The sequence below is a fragment of the Telopea speciosissima genome, chromosome 2 (assembly GCF_018873765.1).
Source record: "Telopea speciosissima isolate NSW1024214 ecotype Mountain lineage chromosome 2, Tspe_v1, whole genome shotgun sequence".
In the NCBI taxonomy this organism is placed as follows: Eukaryota; Viridiplantae; Streptophyta; class Magnoliopsida; order Proteales; family Proteaceae; genus Telopea; species Telopea speciosissima.
In genome coordinates, this window is record NC_057917.1 from 53328538 (window position 1) to 53352315 (window position 23778).

The 23778-nt window shown below is 41.8% G+C and overlaps 1 protein-coding gene across 1 annotated transcript in view; it reads right to left on the minus strand.

The window, feature by feature from the left end:
- Positions 1-1535: 1535 nt before the first annotated feature.
- The window catches only part of LOC122652256, a 29043-nt gene continuing 6800 nt past the window's right edge, over positions 1536-23778 (minus strand). Inside the window, exons 7-10 of the mRNA XM_043845948.1 lie at positions 23148-23748; positions 22031-22143; positions 13740-13983; positions 1536-1969 (exon numbers count right to left, since the gene is read on the minus strand). Of these exons, the coding sequence (XP_043701883.1) occupies positions 1742-1969; positions 13740-13983; positions 22031-22143; positions 23148-23748 (1186 nt within the window). The 3' untranslated portion in view covers positions 1536-1741. The remainder of the gene's footprint in view (positions 1970-13739; positions 13984-22030; positions 22144-23147; positions 23749-23778) is intronic.

The following is a 23778-nucleotide window of genomic DNA, read 5'->3' on the forward strand; positions in this document are numbered from 1 at the left end:
GAATTGGCCTCCACAATTGGAGCCAATTATGGACAATTCTCCTCCAAAATTATAAATTAGAATTGAAAAACATACACAAAATTGGTGCTCAATCTTGGAACTGTACCATAAGTTGGGTCGGGAGTCTGGACGCTCCACACCATTCCTTGTGACCACAGCTAGATCCCTCTATTGCTAATAGTGGTGGGACCCACAAAATTATAATTTCAAACACAAACTCAAGTGTAAAAAGAAGAAAAAAAAAAGCTCAGGAGAAAGGTTTTCTTCAAACGTCAATGAAGAGAAACCCATTGCTGTGATCTCATAATACTCCCCCCCCCCTCTCCCTTATATGACGAATGTCTAAAGTGCCCTTGACATTACTCTCGGAGTCTCATCTAGGCATCATAACCCATGAGTGAAGAGATCCCCCTTCACCTACAAAACTCGGTTCAAAATCCTATGTTTTCAAACTCAAAACTTCTCTTGTATTTTTCCCTCCATTCCATTACGGTAGTCTACAGCAACAACTACTTTAGAACTGTCAGATCTTCTGCACCTCTCCCTCTCATATATACCAAAGATGGGCTTTGCCTCTCTTCTTCAAGCCACATATCTTCATCCTCACGCCTAACAATTGCCTCTTCATCAATTGCATCACCCAACGAACCACTAAAGCCTCTTGGAACACCATGATTGATGATACACCCCTGGGGTGACACTGAGATGGCCTATGACCTGTTTAATTGGGTACTTACCAATGTCACATGAACACCATTGTCTCTGCTGTGGTGCAATGGATGTGCTACTGTTGGTCCTTGAGTTATCGGTGAATGCCGTGATTGATGATATCGTCTCCATTTTATAGTGGGGTCACCGGTTACGCAACCTCCTCCCCATCCTCTCGTTGTACTTCAATATATCTTAGCTCCTGCCTTTCAGACAAACACACAGACACTCCAGAGAGAGATGCCCAATAGGATTTTCATTTCCAACAAGTTCACTAAAATCAAAAGGTTTTAGTCTTCATAAGCTTGGCCCAAGCATGACAAAGCTTCTGTTCAGTTCTCACATATGGTGTTTCAAGACTGTCATTATGCCCATTAACTCCTATTATTCCAAAGTACTAAGAGAGGATGTATATGTAAAGCCTACAGACCTAGAAGAGGATAACCAAACTATATTGTTGCATGCAAATGAGCAATATTAAATTTGGCATGTAAGGTCAGAAAGATAACAGAAAACCAACAGAACCATTCTAGAAATAGTATCAGCAAAGGCTGGATGAAAACACCTAGGTGTAAGATGTCAAATCTTTTCCATCAGAGATGGCCAGCCAAATGAGACCAAAACAGTAATTTAACAGGCTCAAAACTCACATCAGACACTTACCACATGATGGGTGACTTCAAATCAGGTCCTGGAATAATTAAGTGTTAGTGTCAGGAACTACCATTCTTGTTTAATTAAAATAGAATTTCAGATCAAATAAATTAGCACTGCTTTCATATTATCACTATATGATCAATATGACTTCTGCTGCCTTAATAACTGGTCTGGCTAACCATGTTCTTTCTGGCTGCCAATAAGACATTTAACATTTTTAGCTAGCCTGTAAAAAGTAAAAACTAAAGTGAACAATCGACAGAACCCAAGCCCCTAATATAGACAAGAACAGTGATACCACTAGGTTGGTCAAGCAGAAGACAATATGTGATTGACCATGCACAGATGAATATTTGTCCAAATCCAGAAGAACTAATCAATTCCTTTTCTTTTTGACTTCAGCCTTGACTATTTGGACAGGAGCTGCTGGTATCCTGAGCCACCATTCTCTTACACGCCTTACCAACCGATCACTGCAATCTTTTCTCATTGGCATCTCCCTTGTAAATGACTCTAGGAAGATCAACATCATAAGGTACTGCAGAGGCACAAAAGCAAACACTGCGGCCATGATAATCAACAATATGACAACCTTGTCTGTGGCCTGGAAGAAAGATAAAACAAGACATTTATAAGAGCAACACAGAAGCAATCCTTGCATCCTATTAATATCAAACTTCAGATAGAGGACACCAAAATACCCAAACAAGAAAATGAAAACAAAGAAAGCTCTAAAAAGATGCTTATTTCATTATGGCATTAGCAACATGAATTTGCAACCCTACTAAACTTATTATCAAAAATTTACTACAAAAGGAAACTGTAACTATAATAACAGAGCAATAGACGAGTCTACTTGGATCCCAGTCAAGTAGTTTACTGAAAAGCTTCACCACTTCGTGAAGCTTATCCCTCCGTCGGAGCTTTGGAATCAAAATATATGCGGAACTGAGAAAACGCCAACTTAAAATCGGTCTTAATGAGGTTAAATTCTACCATGTGATGCAAATCATATTTCCACTCAGAGAATAATTTATACCTCTGAATTCCACCTCACAAGGGATGAGATAACCTACTGCACAATGGAAGTCTTATCCAGCAGAAAAGGAAGACGCATGCTTCTATACCTGGAAATATTAGATATTAGGATTTTTTTTCTTTTACTTTTGTTATTATCATTAAGTGGCCAATTCATGAGGTAAATATTGTAAGGGGCCTTTAGTTACACCTTACAAGGCCATGGGTTAGTGTAAGATATTTAATTATATCTGGTCAACTGTGAGGTCAGCTTTATATTTTAAGAGTCCAGTTAAGTGTTCCAAGTCAAACCAGGGAAGTTGTCCCACATTCTAGGATTTAGAGTCCTATCTTGAATTTTATTTTTACTATGAGTCAATGGCTACAGGAAAAAGAAATGGCACTCTCGAGGTAATTTTGGAGTGGTTATTATACATTATAAAATGAGGAAAAGTCATTTGATGTGGTTTGGGCATGTATAATGAAGGCCATGGAGATAAGGAGTGAACCTGCCTTTGGAACAGTATTTTGTTTATACACAATCAACCAACGCCTCCTCGACTTACAGTGCAATGTCTTCAATAGCATACTCTTCGTCTATCCTTTAACAACTCATTAAATTTGGCTCTTTTCGGTCCCATGTGCCATGTCCCTCCTTGACCAAGACTCTTCCAATGGCCTAGTCTGATGCCTTAGTGTGCACTTCAAAAGGTACATATATGGTGAATGTTTGAGGAGCTAAATGGCCTAGTCTGATGCTTTAGTGAGCACTACAAAAGCTACAGATATAGTGAAGGTTTGCGGAGCTAAAAGACCAGGAGGCAAAAAATGACCTGAGGAGAAGTGGAAAAAATATATACATTACATATTCTGTTCAAGTTGATTTTTGTCTAGTTAATTTTATGGGTAATTTCCACGGATCTCCCCTAAAGAATGGCCAAATACCAGGCACCTCCCCTGGCGCTTGAATTTGGATTCCCGCACCCCCTGCTGTTAACGGTGTCAAATAAAAAATTAAAATGACCATATTACCCTCGTATATAAAATAAAAGAGAATACATTCTCTTCTGCTAACGAAAAGAACTTGTTAGCAGAGAGAGCTCGAGTGAAGAAAGCCTAGAGTAAAAATAAAAAAATCTAACTGGTAAAATGTTTCAAGCTAATCGAAGCATTTCTTTTCCAAATAAACAAAGACCCTGGTTTGCTTCTGTGAAAAACAGGAATCAAAGAACCAAAGCTAATCAAAGCATTTCTTTTCCTCCGCCTGAGAGTTCTGCAAATCCTTAACGTGGCCGATTCGTTCCCAATTCGAAGATGGAAACCACCACAATTCAACGAAAACCACTCTCTTATTGGCTGTCGGACTACCCGTCGATTGTGGGGTTTTGATGGAGTCACTCCCAATCGTGGGGTTCCACATGGTCCTTCCTATTCTCCTCCATAGCCGCCTACATCACCCTCTCCATCTTCCTCCACCTCTTCTTGGCTCTCTTCCGCCGCAGCCACCGTCCGGTGCCTCTTGGCCCCATCCCTGCAATCCACAGCCTCGCCATGTCCCTTCTCTCCGTCGTCATCTTCGTCGGGATCCTCCTCTCCACCGCCTCCGAGATATGTGACACCCGTTGGTTCTGGTGGGTGTTCCAAAACCCTTTTCCAGTGGCTCCTCTGCTTCTCCTTGGGACTCGCCCTAGCGGCCATGTCTTCTTCTGGTCTTACGTCTCCTACCTCTCACGCTTCCTCCACTTGCTTCGCACCTTCTTCACGATCCTCCGTCGCCGTAAGCAATCCATTCTCCTCAGCATGTCCTTCCTCTGGCTCGAGTTCTCGCAATCATTCCAGGTCTTGGTAAGTCAATGGGAAGAACTTTACCAGTTTGAATTTAAATTATAACTTTTGTTTCCATCAACTAGTCCCAAATTGAAGGACACAATGCTTCACACGTTAAAAAGAATGATTTTCTTCGAACATTGAGACCCAAATAGAAGAATCTAGTCCAGTTACAAGTTTAATTTCACTCACCGGCGAATATGGTGGGCTTTGATTTCTGTTCTTTTTTACAAATTCTTTACCCAGTGAATGAGCTCATCCGTCGTCGGCGTGCACAGTTGCAGGTTTCTGCTTTGGTGATGGTGAATGAACTCGTCCGTCGTCGGCGTGTACAGTTGCAGGTTTCTGCTTCGGTGATCTATTAAAACACTTTTTTTAAGGGTAGTTTCGTCTATTAAGTTGCTTTTATGTCACCATTTAATATCATTATAATAACAGTGTGGTGTTAGAGGTTTGACACCGTTAACAGCAGGGGATGCGGGAGTCCAAATTCAAGCGCCAGGGGAGGTGCCTGGCATTTGGCCATTCTTCAGGGGAGGTCCGTGGAAATTACCCTAATTTTATTGTGGCCCACCCGACACTATGCTTAATTTATTAGGACAACATATAACGTTTCCAAACTTTTCTATTGATCATGTCATGGTCATCCTCATTTTCAAGCTCATGACCATGCGACACCCTAGCCAATGATTGACTAAGACAAGCCTCAGACCATCTGAGCAATTGTAGGATCCACCAAACTATGCCTTCACAATACACCCATGCAACACAAGAGTTTTCAGTAGCTGCCTAATGTGTTGAGCCACCCAAGCAGCCCACAAGTAACAAGACACTCACCTAGAGTGTGGGGATCTCTCCAAAGGATAGCCCATCAGATCAACTAGCCCCTTAAATGTATCCTGGCAAGGATGCTTGTCCAACCACAAGGATTTCCAAGACATTAAGGTCCAGTGCCAAGCATTGCCACACTGAGCAAAACCAACACCACGTCACATGCTTGTAGCCTTTTACCAATTGTATTATTTTAGCGACCGTTGAATGGCCAGGAGCCCTAATGCTCCACCTATAACATAATTAAGGTTTGTCATACCCATGACACAAACCATCCAAATCAAGCTGTCACTATCACACTACGTGGTATGCACCAGTAACCAAGCATCAACACAAACTGTCTTAAAGCATATCAAATCCAATAAATGCTCATAGGACAGGCGGACAGGCACACCCTGATACAAGGGTATAGGATATCTGATGTAGTTAAATCACCTAAATGAGCTTGTTTTATTAGAAATAAGCTCTGGGTTGGGTTATGTATGTGTTGGGACTTTGATGCCATGTGTTTTCATTGTAATGGGCCACTTTAATGGGCCTATAATATGGATAGAGGCTAGGCATACGAGATTAGTTATGTTAGTGCCTTTATTTCTTTATTTTAATTGTTTAAGTGTTTTAGTTAGGCTGGATTAGGATTCTACAAGTCCAGTCCTGTTTTGAGTCAGTTTCTTCATTATTTTAGTTTCCTAGTCAATTTAGGATACCTTATTAGTTAAGGATTGGGTTAGACCTTTCCTTTTTAGTGTCGCATGTTTTTGAGTCTTCTATATAAGTTTGTAAGCAAGTCCAGCATTGTATACGAATTTTGAATAATGAAAAGCTTTGTCTTTGCTACCTATCGTGGTATGATCTTCCCTTGTATCTGATCAATGTTCAGCTGGTGTTTGATCCATCCAAACACCTTGCGGTAGGAAGCCTGGTTGCATTGCTCTCTCTCTAGTTCTTCTTAAGGTACTGTATTGCTTTTTGTTCTTTGCAATGCTTCCCTTTTGATGTCTGTGATTCTTCATTCAAAACACCATTGGAGTGCTGATTTGGAGGTGAGTTCATAATCTAATTCACATCCTGTTTTCCGCATTCATCAATTAAAATTATCTGCTTTCAAAATCTATCATTGATTTTGATACTGTTGGTTAAATCCAACAATCCAACTCATATTAGGAGTGTTTGATTTGGAAAGGTTTTATGAGGCTGATTTCAAGTTTGATTACAGATTACTGAAATTAAGATTTTTCTTTGTCAATCCCTGTTCTCATTCAGATTTTGACAAAGTCATTAATGAAGTCCTATTTCAAGTAGGACTGGATATTCCTTTAGAGGCTGAACTCGATATCTTGTTATTTCTAATCTGATTTGTTTCAAATCGATATCCTAACATCGGTTCTGTTTAGATAATTATAATCAAGGTACTAAAACTCGGGTCTCGGTTCCAACTCGGCTCTTGGAAAAACCGAGACGAGTCGAGATCTCACCGGTGAGATCTCGCCGAGTTGGTGCATTTTTTTTTTCCCAACTCGAAGCCTCAACTTTGGGTCAACCAGAGATCCGAGATATGTCGAGTTCTGTCGAGTTAGGTGAGGTATTTAAGTGGCAGGTGGGTTAAAAAAATGGGTCAAAACCGAGATCCGAGATCTCGGGCCAAGATCTCGCCGAGATATTGCACTTTTGAGACTCGCAGGCAGTATCGTCTCGGCTTTTCCAAAAACCGAGAGACTCGGCGAGATCTCGCGAGTTCTCGAACTATGATTATAATTCTGATGTCTGATTCATATTCTGAATTGTGAATTGTCCATTATATCCCTATCCTAATCTAACTTGGATTCCTTCTTATATTCCGATCTAACCATTGGATCTTGCTGAAACTTTCAGTAGCTGTTTCATTCATTACTAGGAGAACTCGACATGAATATCAGGTCCATCTTACGGCTGGATTTTGTTCTATGATATTCTTTTCACAAACTACTTGTGTATCTGTCTGTTTCTATCCTGGTTTGATACTGTTTTAACTTCTTAAATCAGTATTACATTAATGGTTCCCTTGTTCGAGCCATGTGCCACCACTAATACATAAGAAGTGCTAGCAACATAGACAAGAATATTGGTAGCACGCGATGTTGGCATCTTCTGCCATACCATTAGAGTTTATGTATTAGGGGTATATTTGTCTCTGTCTTTATTATAAGCCATAGAGTTGTAATTTCCCTTTTTATTCTTTTTATCTTTGACCTCCTTAGGGAGTTCTATGTAATTTCCTAAGAGTTATTAGTGAAGTGAATATAGCAGTTAGGAGAGGGTTTTCTCTCTAACTCACGATTCTCTCAATCTCCCTTCTTCCTCTCTTCTTCTTCTTCTTCTTGCTGCAAGTCACCTCTCCATTACCTAGAATGGATCCAACCTAGAGTTCTAACTTGGTATCAGAGCACAGTCCTCTGTTTTGAGAGTCGACTCAGCCTAGTTGGCTCTTCTTTCGCCTCTCTTGGAACCCTAAGAGGATAAAGGGTTCCACTAGAGGCTGTGTTATGTAAATCATACATTCCCAACATTCTTTGGAGGTCTATTCCTCACATCTATTTATTCTGCCCCTTGGCAGATTGTTTGGCCTTGAAGCTAGGCTCCTTTGAGTCACCTAGAGGTGCCTTTATGAAGCCCTAAGGACTCGGTTCAAGAAGAGTGAAGGCTGGAGAGTGGTACTCCTTTTTTGGCTGCTGAATAGGTATCGCCTGCTATGTTTTTTGCCCTTCGGTTGCTATTTCTTGCTAGCTGACTGGCTTGGATGTCTCTTAGTGCATGCAAATGAAAGGGTTATGTATGTCTTGGTTATTGTGGAATGAAACCAGAGGTCCCTTTGATTCTTTGAGCTCCTGTTAGCTACCTTACGTGACAGATATATGCATTGCTATGGCCCTGAACTGCTGTGTGTTGGTTGTTGGAAGTGATTAGTTCCCTTTTTTTCATCAAAGTATGCTCTCGGCTTCCCTGTAGCCTGCTGATTTGATTCATGTGGTGGTTGGGTTGAGGTTGCTCCCCATTTGTGCAAGACTATATTGAGTTTTGTTTTTTGGCATATTTTTTCCACCATGATTGGAAATGACTCTGAAGTTAGTGGCCTGTGGGAGCTACTAGTGGCAGCTCAAGTGGAACTCTTCCCACCATGGCTGTCTTTGATAACCCCAATGCCCAACTTTCTATTGTGAAACTCGACAGTACCAACTACTTGGATTGGTCTCGATTAGTGAAGTTGTCCCTGCGCAGTAGGGGAAAGTTGGGGTATATTACAAGCTCCATCAAGGCGCCTGCTTCTATTGAGCTAGACTATCTAAAGTGGGAGACTAAGAACTCCACTGTTATGACCTGGCTGATATTCTCCATGAAACCTGAGATTGGTAGGTGTTAAATGGATCTGAATTAGAACTCTATGATTGGATGATTAATTCATCCCAAGCACCTTCTTATTTATAAGAATAATAGAATAGTAAAATACACCATAGTTCTCGGTAGAGTCGCTCCATGAGAACATTAACAACACTATTTCTATGGAAACTGCGAAGGATATTTGGGACAATACTTCCGTAGTTTATGATAGAGTTGGTGATTCAGCCAAAGTTGGAGAATAACTCAAATCCTCCAAAAAATCATCCATATGAAACAGGGTGATCAGAGCATATCTGACTATTACAACACTATTATTAGCTTGTGGGAGGAATATGATCACTACGGTAATCTCCAATCTGTCCAATTCGAGGATGAGGCCAAGGTTCAAAGGAAAGAAGAAAAGGAACGGATCCTTATTTTACTTGGTGGCCTTAACCCTGCAGTATGAGCCTCTTCGTGCATAGATGTTGGGGAGGTCTCCTCTCCCATCACTGGATGAAGTGTGTAGCTACTTGCAAAGTAAGGAGACTAGAAGAGGATCCATTGACACTGCCCCATCACTGGAGAGATCTGTTCTCGTTTCCAATTCCCACCGCAACCAAAGAGGGGGGAGAGGTCGAGACCGATTTAAATGTGACCATTGTGGAAAGTTGGGGCACACTAAGGACAGTTGGACCCTTCATGGGCAGCCTTCTAGTGGGCATGGTGGATCATCTGGTACCCGAGGCGGTAAAACCGTGGGAGCTCGAGCCCATTTTGTGATAGCGATCTGAGTCACCTGGACCACGGCTGATCCACGATTCTCTCTCCAGAGAAGATATTGCAGCACTACGTCGGATGATGTCCCGACTTGGTCGACTTTCTCTTGCTCTGGCGCCAGACCAGCCTCGGCCTTACGAGGCCTCCAAATCTCACCCCTCCAGCTTGCTCCCACTTGGGTTGTGGACTCTGGTGCCACGGATCATATGGCGGTATGTCTCGGTGTTATGACTCTTATTCTATTTGCTCCGGTAAAGATAAGGTTAGAGTTGCTGATGGATCTCTTTCCTCTATCTCTGGTAAGGGCAATGTTCGAGTCACTTCTTCTCTTTCTCTTGATTACGTACTTCGTGTTCCCAATTTTGCCACTAACTTTGTTATCGTCGGTCATTTAACCAAATCCTTGAATTGTTGTGTCAGCTTTCTTTCCTTCTCATTGTCTCTTTCAGGATTTGGTGACGAAGAGGGTTATTGGCGGGGGCGTGAGGAGAAAGGACTACACCATGGAGCCCCACCACTGTTTTGCAGCTGCCGATCCTATATTTGTGGCCAGGCTGATAAAGTACTATGGATTTTGTGATGCTTTGGCATCAATGTTTAGGCCACCCATCTTTTGTTGTTATGAGGAAACAGTTGCCTCACTTGTTTACTTCCTTTTCTTCTTCTCATGTTTTTCAGTGTGAATCATGTATTTTTTTTAATCTTTCCCCTATCATGGTAATAGATTCATTTTTCCTTTTCATATTGTGCATTCTGATGTTTGGAGACCTGCTCCCACTACTTCTTTGTCTATATACCGTTATTTAGTTTCATTTGTTGATGACTACTCCAGGACCACTTTGACCTTTTTAATGAAACAAAAAAGTGATGTTTATGATGCTTTCAAGAATTTCTATCAGTTAATTTTTACTCGATTTGGTACCCGCATCCAGATAGTCCGCTCAGATAAAGGGAGGGAGTACATGTATGGGGGGCTTCAACAATTTTTTATTGATCATGGTATTATTCACTAGATTGCATGTGTTGATACACCTCAACAGAATGGCATGGCTGAAAGAAAAAACCGCCATCTGTTGGAGGTCATTAGAAGTCTTCTTTTTAGCATGCATGATCTCAAGACTTTTTGGGCTGATGCACTCCTTGTTGCTGCCTTTCTCATCAATAGGATGCCAACTCCTCTTCTTGGCTTCGAATCCCCCCTAGGAACTCTGCTTCCTCAGACTTCGGCCTTTCCTCTTCCTCCCGAGGTATTTGGGTGTGTTTGCTATGCCCATGTCAATAAATCGGCTAGGACTAAGCTTGATCCCAAGGCCCTCAAGTGCCTCTTCCTTGGTTATTCATCTTCTACCAAGGGGTATAAGTGCTATCATCCCGCTTCCCGAAGGCACTTTCTCTCCAAAGATGTCACTTTCTTTGAGTCTATACCCTTCTTCACTCCTTCTCATCAGCATCCTCTTTAGGGGGAGAATAGAAGGAATGAAGAGGATGTTGATATCCCTTTCCTCTCACTTTGCCTACTTCCCCATTTCTATTTGATATTGGGAAACCTAAAGAAGGGGCTGTTATTGATATGGGTGATCAAGGGGCTGTGATTACAAGTGGTAAGGAGAAGGATTACCACATTCAGTACAAAAAAGGTGCAAGCTTAAAGAGTACAGGAAAGAAGACCTGCCAAGAGCCCTCTTTGGAGCCACATCCTGAGCTCCATCCTCCTCAGTCAGGTGATCTTCCTTCTGATTTAGATCTCCCAATTGCTACTAGAAAGGGCAAAAGAGCTTGCACTAATCCTATTGCCCAGTTTGTTTCCTATGATGCTATCTCCCCTACAGGTCTTGCCTTTATCACTGCTCTCTCATCTGCCACTATTCCCAAGAACTTTACTGAGGCTATATCAGACCCGAAATGGAAGAAGGCCATGTCAGAGGAAATGATAGCCCTTGAGAAGAATGGTACATGGACTCTTGTTGACCTTCCCAGGGGGAGAGTTCCAGTTGGATGCAGGTAGGTCTATACAATCAAGTACCGATCAGATGGTACAGTGGACAGATACACGGCTCGGTTGGTAGCCAAGGGGTACAGTCAAGTTTATGGTATTGATTACCAAGAGACCTTTGCTCCTGTGGCCAAGCACAATTCAATCAGAGACTCCTATCAGTGGCAGCCAACAAAGAATGGCCACTATATCAGTTAGATGTGAAGAATGCTTTTCTTCATGGTGATATAAAAGAGGAGGTATATATGCAACCTCCACCTAGTTTAAAGTCTCCTTGAGCAGAAGGGAAAGTGTGTCTCCTCAAGAAGGCACTTTATGGTCTCAAACAATCTCCCAAAGCTTGGTTTGAGAGGTTTCGACAGGCCATTCTAAGGAATGGATATTCCCAGAGTCAGGCTGACTACACCCTGTTTATCCGGAGAGGCAATGGTACAGTTACTGCTCTTATTGTTTATGTTGATGATATTGTTGTGACTGGGAATGATGAAGATGAGATGAAGAGGTTAAAATCTTACCTGGCCAAGCAGTTTGAAATTAAGGATCTTGGACTTTTGAAATATTTCTTGGGGATTGCAGTATCAAGATCAAAGAAGGGCATCAATATTTGCCAGCGGAAGTTTGTTCTGGACCTATTGAAAGAGACAGGAATGTTAGGATGTAAGCCACCCAACTCCCCAATTGAACAAAATCACAAGCTTAGTGAAGACTGTGGTTCTCCTCTTGTTGATGCAGGGAAATACCAGAGGCTGGTTGAGAAATTGATCTACCTCTCCTTGAGTCGGCCGACATCAGTTATGCAGTAGGAGTGGTGAGTCAGTTCATGCATGCTCCCAAAAGTGGACACCTTGATGTTGTCTATCGCATCATCAGGTACTTAAAATCCTCTCCAAGAAAAGTCTTCTATATGCTAGACATGGTCATTTGAGGATAGAGTGCTACACTGATGCAGATTGGGCTGGTTCCATTTTTTATAGACGATCTACTTCCGGTTACTGTCCTTGTGGATGGTAACCTTGTTACATGGAGGAGTAAGAAACGGCCAGTTGTAGCTAGATCCAGTGCAGAGGCTGAATTTAGAGCCATGGCTCATGGGGTGTGCGAACTTATATGGCTGAGGTGATTGGTTCAAGAATTGGGGTTTGAGTGTGAGGGACCTATGCGGTTTTACTGTGATAACAAGGCTGTTATAAGTACTGCTCATAACCCTGTCCACCATAATCGAACAAAGCATATTGAAGTTGATAGGCACTTCATCAAAGAGAAGCTGGATTCAGGTTGCATTTGTACTCCGTTTGTGCAGACCGGTGATCAATTGGCAGACATTTTCACTAAGGGCCTTTTCCCTAACCAGTTCAGTGTTCTCTACGCAAGTTCGGAATGTATGACATTTATTCTCCAGCTTGAGGGGGAGTATTAGAGTTTATGTATTAGGGGTATATTTGTCTCTGTCTTTATTATAAGCCATAGAGTTGTAATTTTCCTTTTTATTCTCTTTTTATGTTTTACCTCCTTAGGGAGTTCTATGTAATTTCCTAAAAGTTATTAGTGAAGTGAATATAGGAGTTAGGAGAGGGTTTTCTCTCTAACTCACGATTCTCTCAATCCCTCTTCTTCTTCTTCTTCTTCTTCTTCTTCTTCTTCTTCTTCTTGTTGCAAGTCAACTCTCTATTACCTAGAATCGATCCAACCTAGAGTTCTAACTCATACATCATTCCATAGGTGCCCTGACCTATCAAAAAGGGCAATGCCTATACTCCAAATGCATGCAAGGCTTGACCAATCCAACACGCAGCACTTTTCATGATGGCAAATGATGCAAAGTCATATGACCAAAGGGGATGAGGCAACTCTTCCTCAAAGAAGAACTTAAGCCTATGGCATTTTGCCACAAGATATGAACAACCACAAAAAATCATACTGGAATATATATATATATATATATAAAGGGTCTTTGAGCTTCTCTTGTCAGAATCTCTTCCACACTCCTCCATAATTCCAATAATGCCTCACACGACCATTAGATTAAATGCGCCCCAATGCACATCTCCCTGAGTGTCGGAACCATGAACAGAAGATGGCTGCAAAATAAAGGCCCAAAACCCTCGATATTATCTAAAACTAATGCAGGTAATATCATTTAGAAGAACATTTTCCTCAACCAGAATTTTCCTTGACATAGAAACAAAGACAAAACAAAAAGTGGAATCAGGATGGCAAAGGATCATTTACTTGCTCATGCCATACACCATCATCTGACAAGATTTTGCACTTTCTATCCCTGTAGTCATATTGTCATATGTAATGTAAAGGAAAAATGTTGGTCAGAGACCTTTGTCTGTCAAAAACCCTGACATTAGCCTAGAAGATCTGTGTGGTGATGTCCACCAAAAGTCTTCATCCATATACAAAAAGACAGCACAAAAATATAAAGAGAGTGGCTACTTTTGCACATAGGGAACAATCTCTCAAAGAGGGAACAGAAAATGAGTATGTGAAGAGGGTATGTAAGCATGAGATATCTGTTTATTCCAGTTTTTCTTTTAAAAGAACACATGCTGGGTGGAATGCAAACCTGAGGTAGAGCAGAAAAAAAGATTGCCCTTAGCTTCAGAAGAGTGATGTTTACATCTTGAACTAGTGCTTCAACCTGAGAAATGAATTCCTGTAATGTCAGCAGTAGTTCAACTGCATTACGACTGGGAGGAGGTGTTACTCTGACAGCTTCCAATGGCTTTCCTTTATTGTGATGCTTCTGCCAGAGCATGTGTGCTGCCAGGAATACAGAAGTACAAGGCAAGACATACTTGAACCAACCCCTATAAGACAGTTAAAAATGACTCAGTTTTTCCCCTACTGTCTGTTTAATAACACCTCACAGAAGTTGTAGGAATCCAATTCATATGGGAAGAAGGAAAACATAATCATGAGGATATCTCATAGACAATAATGACAATCAACCATACGTGCTAGTAAATGTAGCAAAAAAAGAGGGGTTGATCGTGATCCACCCTGATAGATTCTGACCTATGTGTTCTTACATATTGGAAACAAAATGATTGGCATAGCAATCTAATCAATTGCATTGTTTTCTGTTCATATGAATATGGCCCAAAAAGATCCAGATAAAGCAAAAGAATATAAAAAGCAATAAAAAATTAAACCAATAATAAAAGTTCATAGGTGATAATGTTAAATCATGACAAGGGGAACTACCTAAAAGGTAAACCTCCTCATCCCCAACTCCCTAACCCTAAGGAAACCAAATGTGAGACAAAAGCATGAATGGATGCAAAGTAATAACTATCATACTCAAACATTATACCATTTGTTTGTATCTTTTGTTTTCCTATTGTTCATTTCTTTCATTCTCGAATAGGAAAGTAGTTTATGATCTTCTTAATAGTGTGAAAGATACTGCAGGAAGCAGTATATATTTCTCCCAGTACATTTTTTTTTTTTTTATTTCATCCCTTATTCTGCAAAAAAGCAATGCAAGAAAATATACATCCCAACTCCTAAGTCATTGATGGTTAAAAGACACCAACACTTTGAACCATGAAGCTCAGATGAGAGACTAGGAGAAAGAAATAAAGCACGACTAAGATAAGAAATAAAGAGAACAGAGACACATTACTTATAATGACAAGAAGTTACATTATCAATTTGTTGGAGAATGGACGGAGATGTATAGAAAAATGAGCAAGAGTCTTGTCTTTGTTAACCTAGAGTAATGTAGTCCTAGATTCGAATAATCAAACTAGAAACCAAACCAGGGTCTTTTCATCAAAGGATAATTCAGATTAAGGAAAATCTTGATAACAGAAAATCAGATGGTTAGAATGATCCCAAATTCCATGAGTTTACCATATGGGGACTGGAACAATTGCTGAAAAGCTGAAAACGATCCAATGGTTAGATCAGCTAATATGGGGGAATCCTAGTACAACTAGGAAAAGGGCAAAACAGTAATTTAAACAGGAAATTCAGAAATCAGAGATTAGGGTTATGTTCAGTAATCGAATATAAATTTAGTCTATGTTGTAATATCGGTTCAAGGGTAATTATGTCCTAAGGGTAATATTGTCCTTGTACCTATAGTGTTTAGGTTCATTATGCACATATTAAATGTGTAGCTAGATAAGGATTGAGTCAATCATTCCATATTTGTAATATTCTGAAGTTATAAATAAAGGTATAGCCTCTGTCTCATTGACAAGCCAGATTCACGGAATTCAACATGGTATCAGAGCCAAAACTCCGGGAATATGGGCAATGAATTTTTTTTCTTTCTCTCGTGATTGTGTTCCAACCTAACCACCACCAGCCTTTTGCTGCCACCACCACTCTTCCGCCAGACTTCCACCAAGAAAGACACTTCGGAGACCCTTGGGATCGAACTTCCCATGAACATGGTGATTTCTAGCAAACGTCGCACAACCAAACACCTTGGGTGGCACAACAAATGTGGAGGATCCTAACAAAAGATCCAAAGGCAGTGACTTCCTAAGACTTGGGTAGGAAGCCGATTTATCAAATAGGTGGTTGTAAGAACTGCATCACTCCAAAATCTAGAAGGTACAGCCATAGCAAACATTAGGGAGCGAGCCACCTCAAATAAGTGCCGATTCTTTCTCTCTGCAACACCATTCTGGGCTAGAGTATCTACACACGAGGTCTGATGAATAATTCCATGGGAATCCAGATAGGAGCGAAAGGCACCATCCATATACTCCTTGCCATTATCAGACCGTAAGACCTTCACCTTGGCATCAAACTAGGTTTGGACCATTTTATGAAACAAGGTAAAACAGATAAATACATCACTCTTACTATGCATTAAATAAACCCATATAGTGCGGCTGTAGCAGTCAATGAAGGTGACAAACCACCGAAACCCAGAGGTAGAAACACATCGGGCAGGGCCCCATGCATCATAATGAATCAAACTAAGACAAGCTCCTAATATCAGAAATTGGATAAACACTACGAGTTTGTTTTGCCAAAATGCAAGCATCACATGAAAAAGTGTTCAAATTACAACTCTTTATTAAACTAGGAAAAAGAACTAATAAACATCCATCGGGGGATGGCCCAAATGACGATGCCAATTATTCAATTCAAGTAACACAGAACTGGTAGATGAAGACGGAGACTGAGATGTCAAGGCTGCCGGCGAACCTTCAAGCACGTACAGACCACCAACCACCTTACCACATGCAATCGTACGATCCGTCTCCAAGTCCTGGAATAAACAATGTTTGGGAAAAAAAGGTTACTTTGCGGTTCAAATCCATTGTTAAGCTACTAATGGACAACAAATTAGTAGAAAACTTAGGAACATGTAAGACAGATGAAAGTTTCCCAAAATAGGAGAAAGAGACCCGTCAACCACCTGAACCTTGTTATGGCCAGACAAAGGAAAATGTGTAGAAAAAAGAGAGGATGAACCTATCATATAGTCGGTTGCCCCTGAATCAATAACCCAAGAATCGGGTATGACCGAGGTGCAATTCCCATCAAACCGAATACCTAGAGTAGAAGTGGGAGTGGACTTGGAAGGCAGAGAAACAACTGAAGCAGCCAAGGAAGGAGACCCAGATGCCGAAGAAGACGTGTCCAATCGAGTCATCATATCCCGGAGATTTTGCAGTTCAGTCACAACTTGCGAAAGAGATTGCTCGGGTTGTTCTCCTGTAGAGGCCTGGTTAGCACGAGTAGGCCAATTGGAGCCACCTTTCCCACACCCTCGAGTATCCGCAAGGCGACCATGAAGCTTCCAACATCGGTCCTTGGTGTGCCATCCCTTTCCACAGTGATCGCATTTAATAGGAGGGCAATCACCAGATGTCCGATCACCAGTAATAGGTCGAGAAGAGTTCCCTCGGGAAGAGGTTTGACAACCAGACACAAGGGCCGATCGTTCCTGAGTAGCCAGAGTAACCATGGTTGTACGCCGACTGTCTTCAGCAGAAAGAATCGCATAGGCTTGCTCAAGGGTCTTCTTCAAGATTTGGGTCTAGGGGCTGACCTCCCTATGCGACTCTATTGTGACAGCAAGTCAACGATTAGCATTGCTCACAACCTGGTCCAACATGACCATACCAAACATGTTGAGATAGACCGACATTTTATCAAAGAAAAATTGGAACAAGGAGTGATTTGTGTTCCATTCATCAAATCTGACGAGCAGTTGGCTGATATTCTTACCAAGGGACTTAGCAGCAAGTTGTTTTATCTTATAATAAGCAAGTTGGGCATGCTTGACATGTATGCACCAACTTGAGTGGGAGTGTTGTAATATGGGTTCAAGGGTAATTATGTCCCAAGGGTAATATTGTCCTTGTACCTATAGTGTCTAGGTTCATTATGCACATGTTAAATGTGTAGCTAGATAAGGATTGAGTCAATCATTCCATATTTGTAATATTCTGAAGTTATAAATAAAGGTATGGCCTCTGTCTCATTGACAAGCCAGATTCACGGAATTCAACAGTCTATAAGAATCAGCAATAACAGATCAGCAGAATAGGTATATTAATTGTGACCTCAGAAGAACAATATAACAATAAGGGCAGAACTGGAAATTCACAGCAGGAACAGATCTGCATGTCAGAATTGCACCAAACTGAAATCGAGTTCATGAATTAGGTTCAAGAACATTAGGTCAAAACTTGAGATGATTCTAACGGTTAGATTTGGCTGGACAGAATTCTCACGAAAATCATCTTGCATGTGACCTTCTAAAAGGGAAGAAGAATAGTTGCAGGTTTTAGGGTTCTAATGGATCTATGGTATTAATGGTGGATGAGGAAGGTAGTAAGGATTGTGTATTAGCAATGGAGATCGATGGGGGTGGGTTTAGAGGATTAGGAGAAGAAGAGTGATTGCAAAAACAATAAACTACTTACTTGTAGTTGCAGGTCTTCAATGGCAGCAGCTTGAAGATAGAAAAATAGGTCCTCCCGATCTACAAGATGCAAGGAGTCGATTGGAGATCCACCAATCCCTTATAACAGATCCTCCCGGTCTACAAGACGCAAGGAGTCAACTGGAGATCCACCAGTCCCTTCACCTTGATATTATTCACAAAGCAACACTCAACAAAGCAAGGCAGCAGCAGCAATGGCAGCAAGCAAGAGTTTTTATTAATCAGATTCGTATTCAATGCTCTGACCCCTTACAACCTTATATAAAAGACTCAAAATTAGACTCCTACACTAAAAAAGAAAGGCCTAACCCAATCCTTAACCTATTAGGTAACTTAAATTGACTAGGAAACTGAAATAGACTCAAAATAGAGTCCTAATCCAACCCCACTTAAATACTTAAAAGAAAACTAATAAAATCACTTAAATTGAACCATTGGTTCAAACCAGATTTGGACCAGTTCAATTTAAAAACATGAACATAAAATTAAGTATAGGACTAAACTATCTAATCCCGTATGCAACCTAATTACCCATATTTTAGGCCCATAGAAGTAGTCTATTACAATGAAAATCCATGGGATCAAAGGCCCAACATGTATATAACCCAACCCTAGACTTATTCCTAATAAAAGAAGCCTAGTTTGGTGATAAATCTGCATCATAGAGAGCTGAAGATATAGTTGGAAACAGATTTCAGGAAGAAAGGAGACTTAAGTGAGTCGGGTAAAGTACAAAATCCCAACATGGAGTGAAAAGGTGTGACGAGAAAAAACCCTGAGTGAGAGTTCCCCACAGTGAGAGTCCCCTTCCGTGGGTGCCTGCCACCATGGCAAGCGCTCCTGGTGTGGAGCTGTCACCACCAAGGCCCCCCCTCCCCTTTTCTCTCCTTGAACCTCCCACCTCAGGGGGGGCGGGGGGGGTGACTTGGAGTTCCCTCTTTAGCAAGGCCCCTTTACATTCTAGAGAGGGTCTCTCTCAATTTTGTCCCACCCACCATTGTTGGGTCCTCTAAGACAGCTCTCTGCCCTGCTGGTCTTCTTGTCCATGAGGCTTCTAAATGGAAAAACTCATTGGTTGGCCACTTTGTAGGTAGCTGCCCACCATTCAACATAGTAAAGCTTTCTCTGACCAAACAATGGAGAATTCAAGAGGTTATTGACACTTGATGGATATGGGTTCTTCATATTCAAATTTTATGGGAATGACAAGATTTGCGCCCTGGAGGGAGAACCATGGCATGTGGGCTGAAACCAATCTTCCTCCTGCAATGGGACGGGTATCTACAGCTGCATTGGGTTGACCTCAAAAGCATCCCTCTCTGGATCTCCCTTCCAGTTCTTCCTCTCCACTTCTGGTGTGAACATGGTCTCAGTATTGTTGGCTCAGTTTTGGGCAACCCCTTTATTCTAATGGAAGAACAGAAAAAAATGGATCAATTAGCCAATGCAAGAATCTGTGTAGAGATTTAGGCTTATGAAAGCCCTCCTTCGTACATCTTTGTAGCTGATATTGAACGATTTACATTCAACCAACCTATCTCCCTTGAGTGGCTCCCTCCCCAACGCCTGGTCTGCAAGGTTTTTGGCACAATTCCAGTAAGTGCTCCCCTATGCCTCCTGACCTCCCTCTGTCCTCTGAATTTACCACTATTGCTCCCCATGAAGTTACCATTGATCGATTGTTGCTCCCCCCCCCCCCAATTTAGTTGATACACCTCATGCCTCTCAGTTTTGGGCAACCCCTTTATTCTAATGGAAGAACAGAAAAAAATGGATCAATTAGCCAATGCAAGAATCTGTGTAGAGATTTAGGCTTATGAAAGCCCTCCTTCGTACATCTTTGTAGCTGATATTGAACGATTTACATTCAACCAACCTATCTCCCTTGAGTGGCTCCCTCCCCAACGCCTGATCTGCAAGGTTTTTGGCACAATTCCAGTAAGTGCTCCCCTATGCCTCCTGACCTCCCTCTGTCCTCTGAATTTACCACTATTGCTCCCCATGAAGTTACCATTGATCGATTGTTGCTCCCCCCCCCCCCCCCCAATTTAGTTGATACACCTCATGCCTCCGATGATTGCATAGTCACAACCGAAACTCCTCTCTCAACTACAACTCCTCAATGCTTCGTTTCAACCACTTCTGGCCCTAGTAATCACTTAGCCACCATGTACCCCCCCCCTTCGCTCCCTTCCCTCTCTAACCCTAGTTCTCCCCTGTTTCCTGGCCATCGCTCCCCTTCCCAAGGTCATTGTAGACACCGCCAAAGGAAGCACTGCCATCACAGCCCTCAGACACCGTGTGGCCACAGTCCGTTAACCCCCTCCCTACCGCTGTCCATAGTCCGTCAAGGACCAATGGTTTCTCCCTTCAACCCTGCCCCCATCTGATTCTATCGCAGTTTGTCTTGTCCTCTCCTTTATGGCCCTGACCCTCCCTGCTAGTCATCCCCTTCCTCCTCCTTGTCCGTAGACCAATCTCCATCAACCAATTGGCTCAGTAGTTTGCTCGATGACAGCTTGCCCTGCCTCTACTCCCTTGCCCAGGTTGGCTTTGCCTTCCTTTTCCTCTGCTCATCTTATCACTAAATCCGAAAATATCGACTCCACCCACTTCTTCCTACCCCTTCGTACCCCTCAAATATGGGGCCCAGCCATGGCCTTGATCCTTCCTATTTTTCCCTTCACCAATTGAATAGATTGAACAGTCCAAACCTTCGTTAGGACCCATCCCCTTGGCCCAGCCTATTGGCTCTTCTAATCGATGCCATGAGTCCATCCGGACCTCGTCCTAGCCCATCAGGCCCACCTCCCTGTGGCCCATCCAACTCTCGACCACTGCCAGCCCTCTGGCCCACAATCCTAACCAAATGTTACCATACCCCCTCCCCTCCCATCACTTGCGAGGTTGGAGCCCCTGCCGTCCCACTCGACCCAAACTAGCCCTAACCCATCGTCTTTGCCTGCCCCTCCTTTGGCTGCTCTTTTGTCTCGTCAGTCCACCCTCCCAGCCCTGCCTCTGCTCGATCCTCTTTCAGCTTTGGGGCTGGGTTCGGCTGTGGGGGTGGTTCCTCTCCCTCCTCCTCCACCTGTCTCCTCTGAGGCCTTTGACCCTTCTCTATCTACGGACAGGCCCTCTCCCTCTCCCTTTCCCCATCTCCCCCATTTCCTTCCAGGACCTTCCCCTTCCCTCTATTCAACTCCTCACCAACTCCAGCCCTCTGTCGTCCATCACCCCTCCCTTTGTGTTTACCTCCGGAATGACATAAGCTCCCTTTTATCCCAAGAAGAGGTCCCTCCTGACTATTCCTTGCCAGCAATGAGAAGTTATTCCTAAGTTTGGATATCTGCGGTCATTTCCTTTGCCGTGACAACTTGTGATTTGGTGGGCATTCATACATTTTTTGTGGCTTTCTTCAATTTGTAGTTCGTCCGCTCTCTGAAGATGGGTTTGTATGTCGAGTTGTGGTTTCTTTGGGTTCTTCCCCTTCTCTTTTTCAGGTCCATGCCTCCCCCTCTGTAAAGGCAGTGTCTTGTAATTTTTTTTTTTTTTTTTTTGTAATGTTTGCTCTCCCCCTCCCCCCCTTCTCTTTCCTTTGGTAATGAATTTTTTATTAATCCAAAAAGAAAAAAATGAGTCTGATCACGTCAAAAAATACTAAAACAGGGCAACTGAGTAGAAATTAAAGATAAAATACATGAATTAAGGTAGCATATGAAGCAGTAGAATGAAAGATGGAGAGTCCTTTCTTACATAGGACGACAGTAGTTCGGATGGTTCAAATAGATGCTTTCACATAAGACATAACCATCAAAGCAGAACAATCCAAATATGACGATAAATGAATTTACATTCAAAGTTTCTGCAAGAAACACTAGACATGCATTGCCAGAGAAAAATGACAACCAGCCTCCCAGAAAGATATATACTCGTACCAGATAATTGTGTAACAAATCAGCATCAGAAACATTGTAGATTTAAAAGGTTCATCCCAAGAGGCCAAAAATTGGAGCAGCTTGCCCGATTCAACCAGAGGGAAGAGTAATTCCTACCATCAAATGGGAACAAGGAGAAAGAAATATCACCTTTTGATATGAAGAAAAATCCAAAAGGCATGCTTTATGATTATAACATGCCTTACCATTAAACATAAGCAAAAATTTAAAAACAAGTCCTCATATCTATGTTACCAACGAGAATCCAGTCCTGGTCAGAATCTTATGCCATTTATAAAACGGTATACAGTATGCTATTAGCAATGTTTCAATTAAATCTATGCTGAGTGCCAATTTAGACAACATGATCTATAGCTATGTCATGAACTGACATAAGGTTACACCAATTGGATGATGCAAACCATCCAATCTTAGCTATGTTTCGCACTGCCCTTAGAACTGTAGAACAGTTCACTGGTCAGACACTTAGGATGATTCAATTAGCATACTCAGAAGCTATGGCTGATCCGAGAGGCAACCAAACAAGATGATGATCTTGATTCAAGAAAATTATAGGCATTTTCCAACATTATATTGAGATGTAGATTCTAGCCTGTAACCTGAGGTTTTAGTGTTCAAGGAATCCATTGCAATGAAAACTCATCACTTCCACCTAATGGAAGGTCCATCGAAGGATTTTTTTTTCCGGTAAAAGATTGCTTTCCCCACTAAAGAATTGTCAAACTCTTGCATGCATAATACAATAACATTTTTTCATCAACTAACAAAAGAGAAGGAACAAAATTCTTGGATGGATTGCAGGAGGATAGAACTTACTAAATGACATACTGTCATCTGATTCTCCCTTCAGTAAATACAATGGGACACTTATATTTCTAGTAATTTCATGGAACACTTACATTTCTTGTAATTTCATGGAAAATATATATTTCTTGTAATTTAGATAGTGATTGTTATCAAACTATTTCAAACCACATAAAAAATGCAATTAAACTATAATTCCAAAAGCTTTAGCCAATCCTACTGAAAATTAGTTTTGGTGAACAGCACAAATCTAAATCCACTGGGTAGGATGTAGGAGAGCTATCAAGTTTACCTTCATCACAGCTACATTTGTATCAATCCCCTCCACTTTCACTTGATCCACAGTCGCTTGTGCTGCCTCAGCTCTCCCTGTGTCATGTTTCAATTTCTTCACAGCCAATTCTAAAGGATTGATCTCACCAGCAGACACATCTCGTACCACGAATGCTGCATCTCCATCAGAATATGCCCCTTTTGGTAACAACCCAAGTCTCACTAGTGCAAATAATGATGTTGGGGACAATGAAGACTTCCATTTGGCATCATTTAGCGATATCATGGTGTCATCATGTTGGAGCATCCTAGCATTGAATTGCTCCAATTGACTTGATAGAATTTCCAATATCTTATCTCCCCCGGGAAGCTTTTCAGCTAAGTTGTAAGCAAGTAAAGTCTTGTAAAGAGATGGAAAGATATGGAAAGCATCTCTTAAGGCACGGTACCGGAAGATGCCTAGAGTGGACTTTGCAAGTGCTTCGGTCAGCTGAGTCTCTTTGAGGTTATATTTCCTAATAAACTTGTGAGCATGCAGAATCTCAAGACTAATTTCTAACCAGTAGTCCCGGCGTGAGTTGCCTTTGAATTCAGGGAACTCAAAAAATATGGGCTCCGCTCTGTAGAGTAGCATAAGTTAGAGAGGGTGG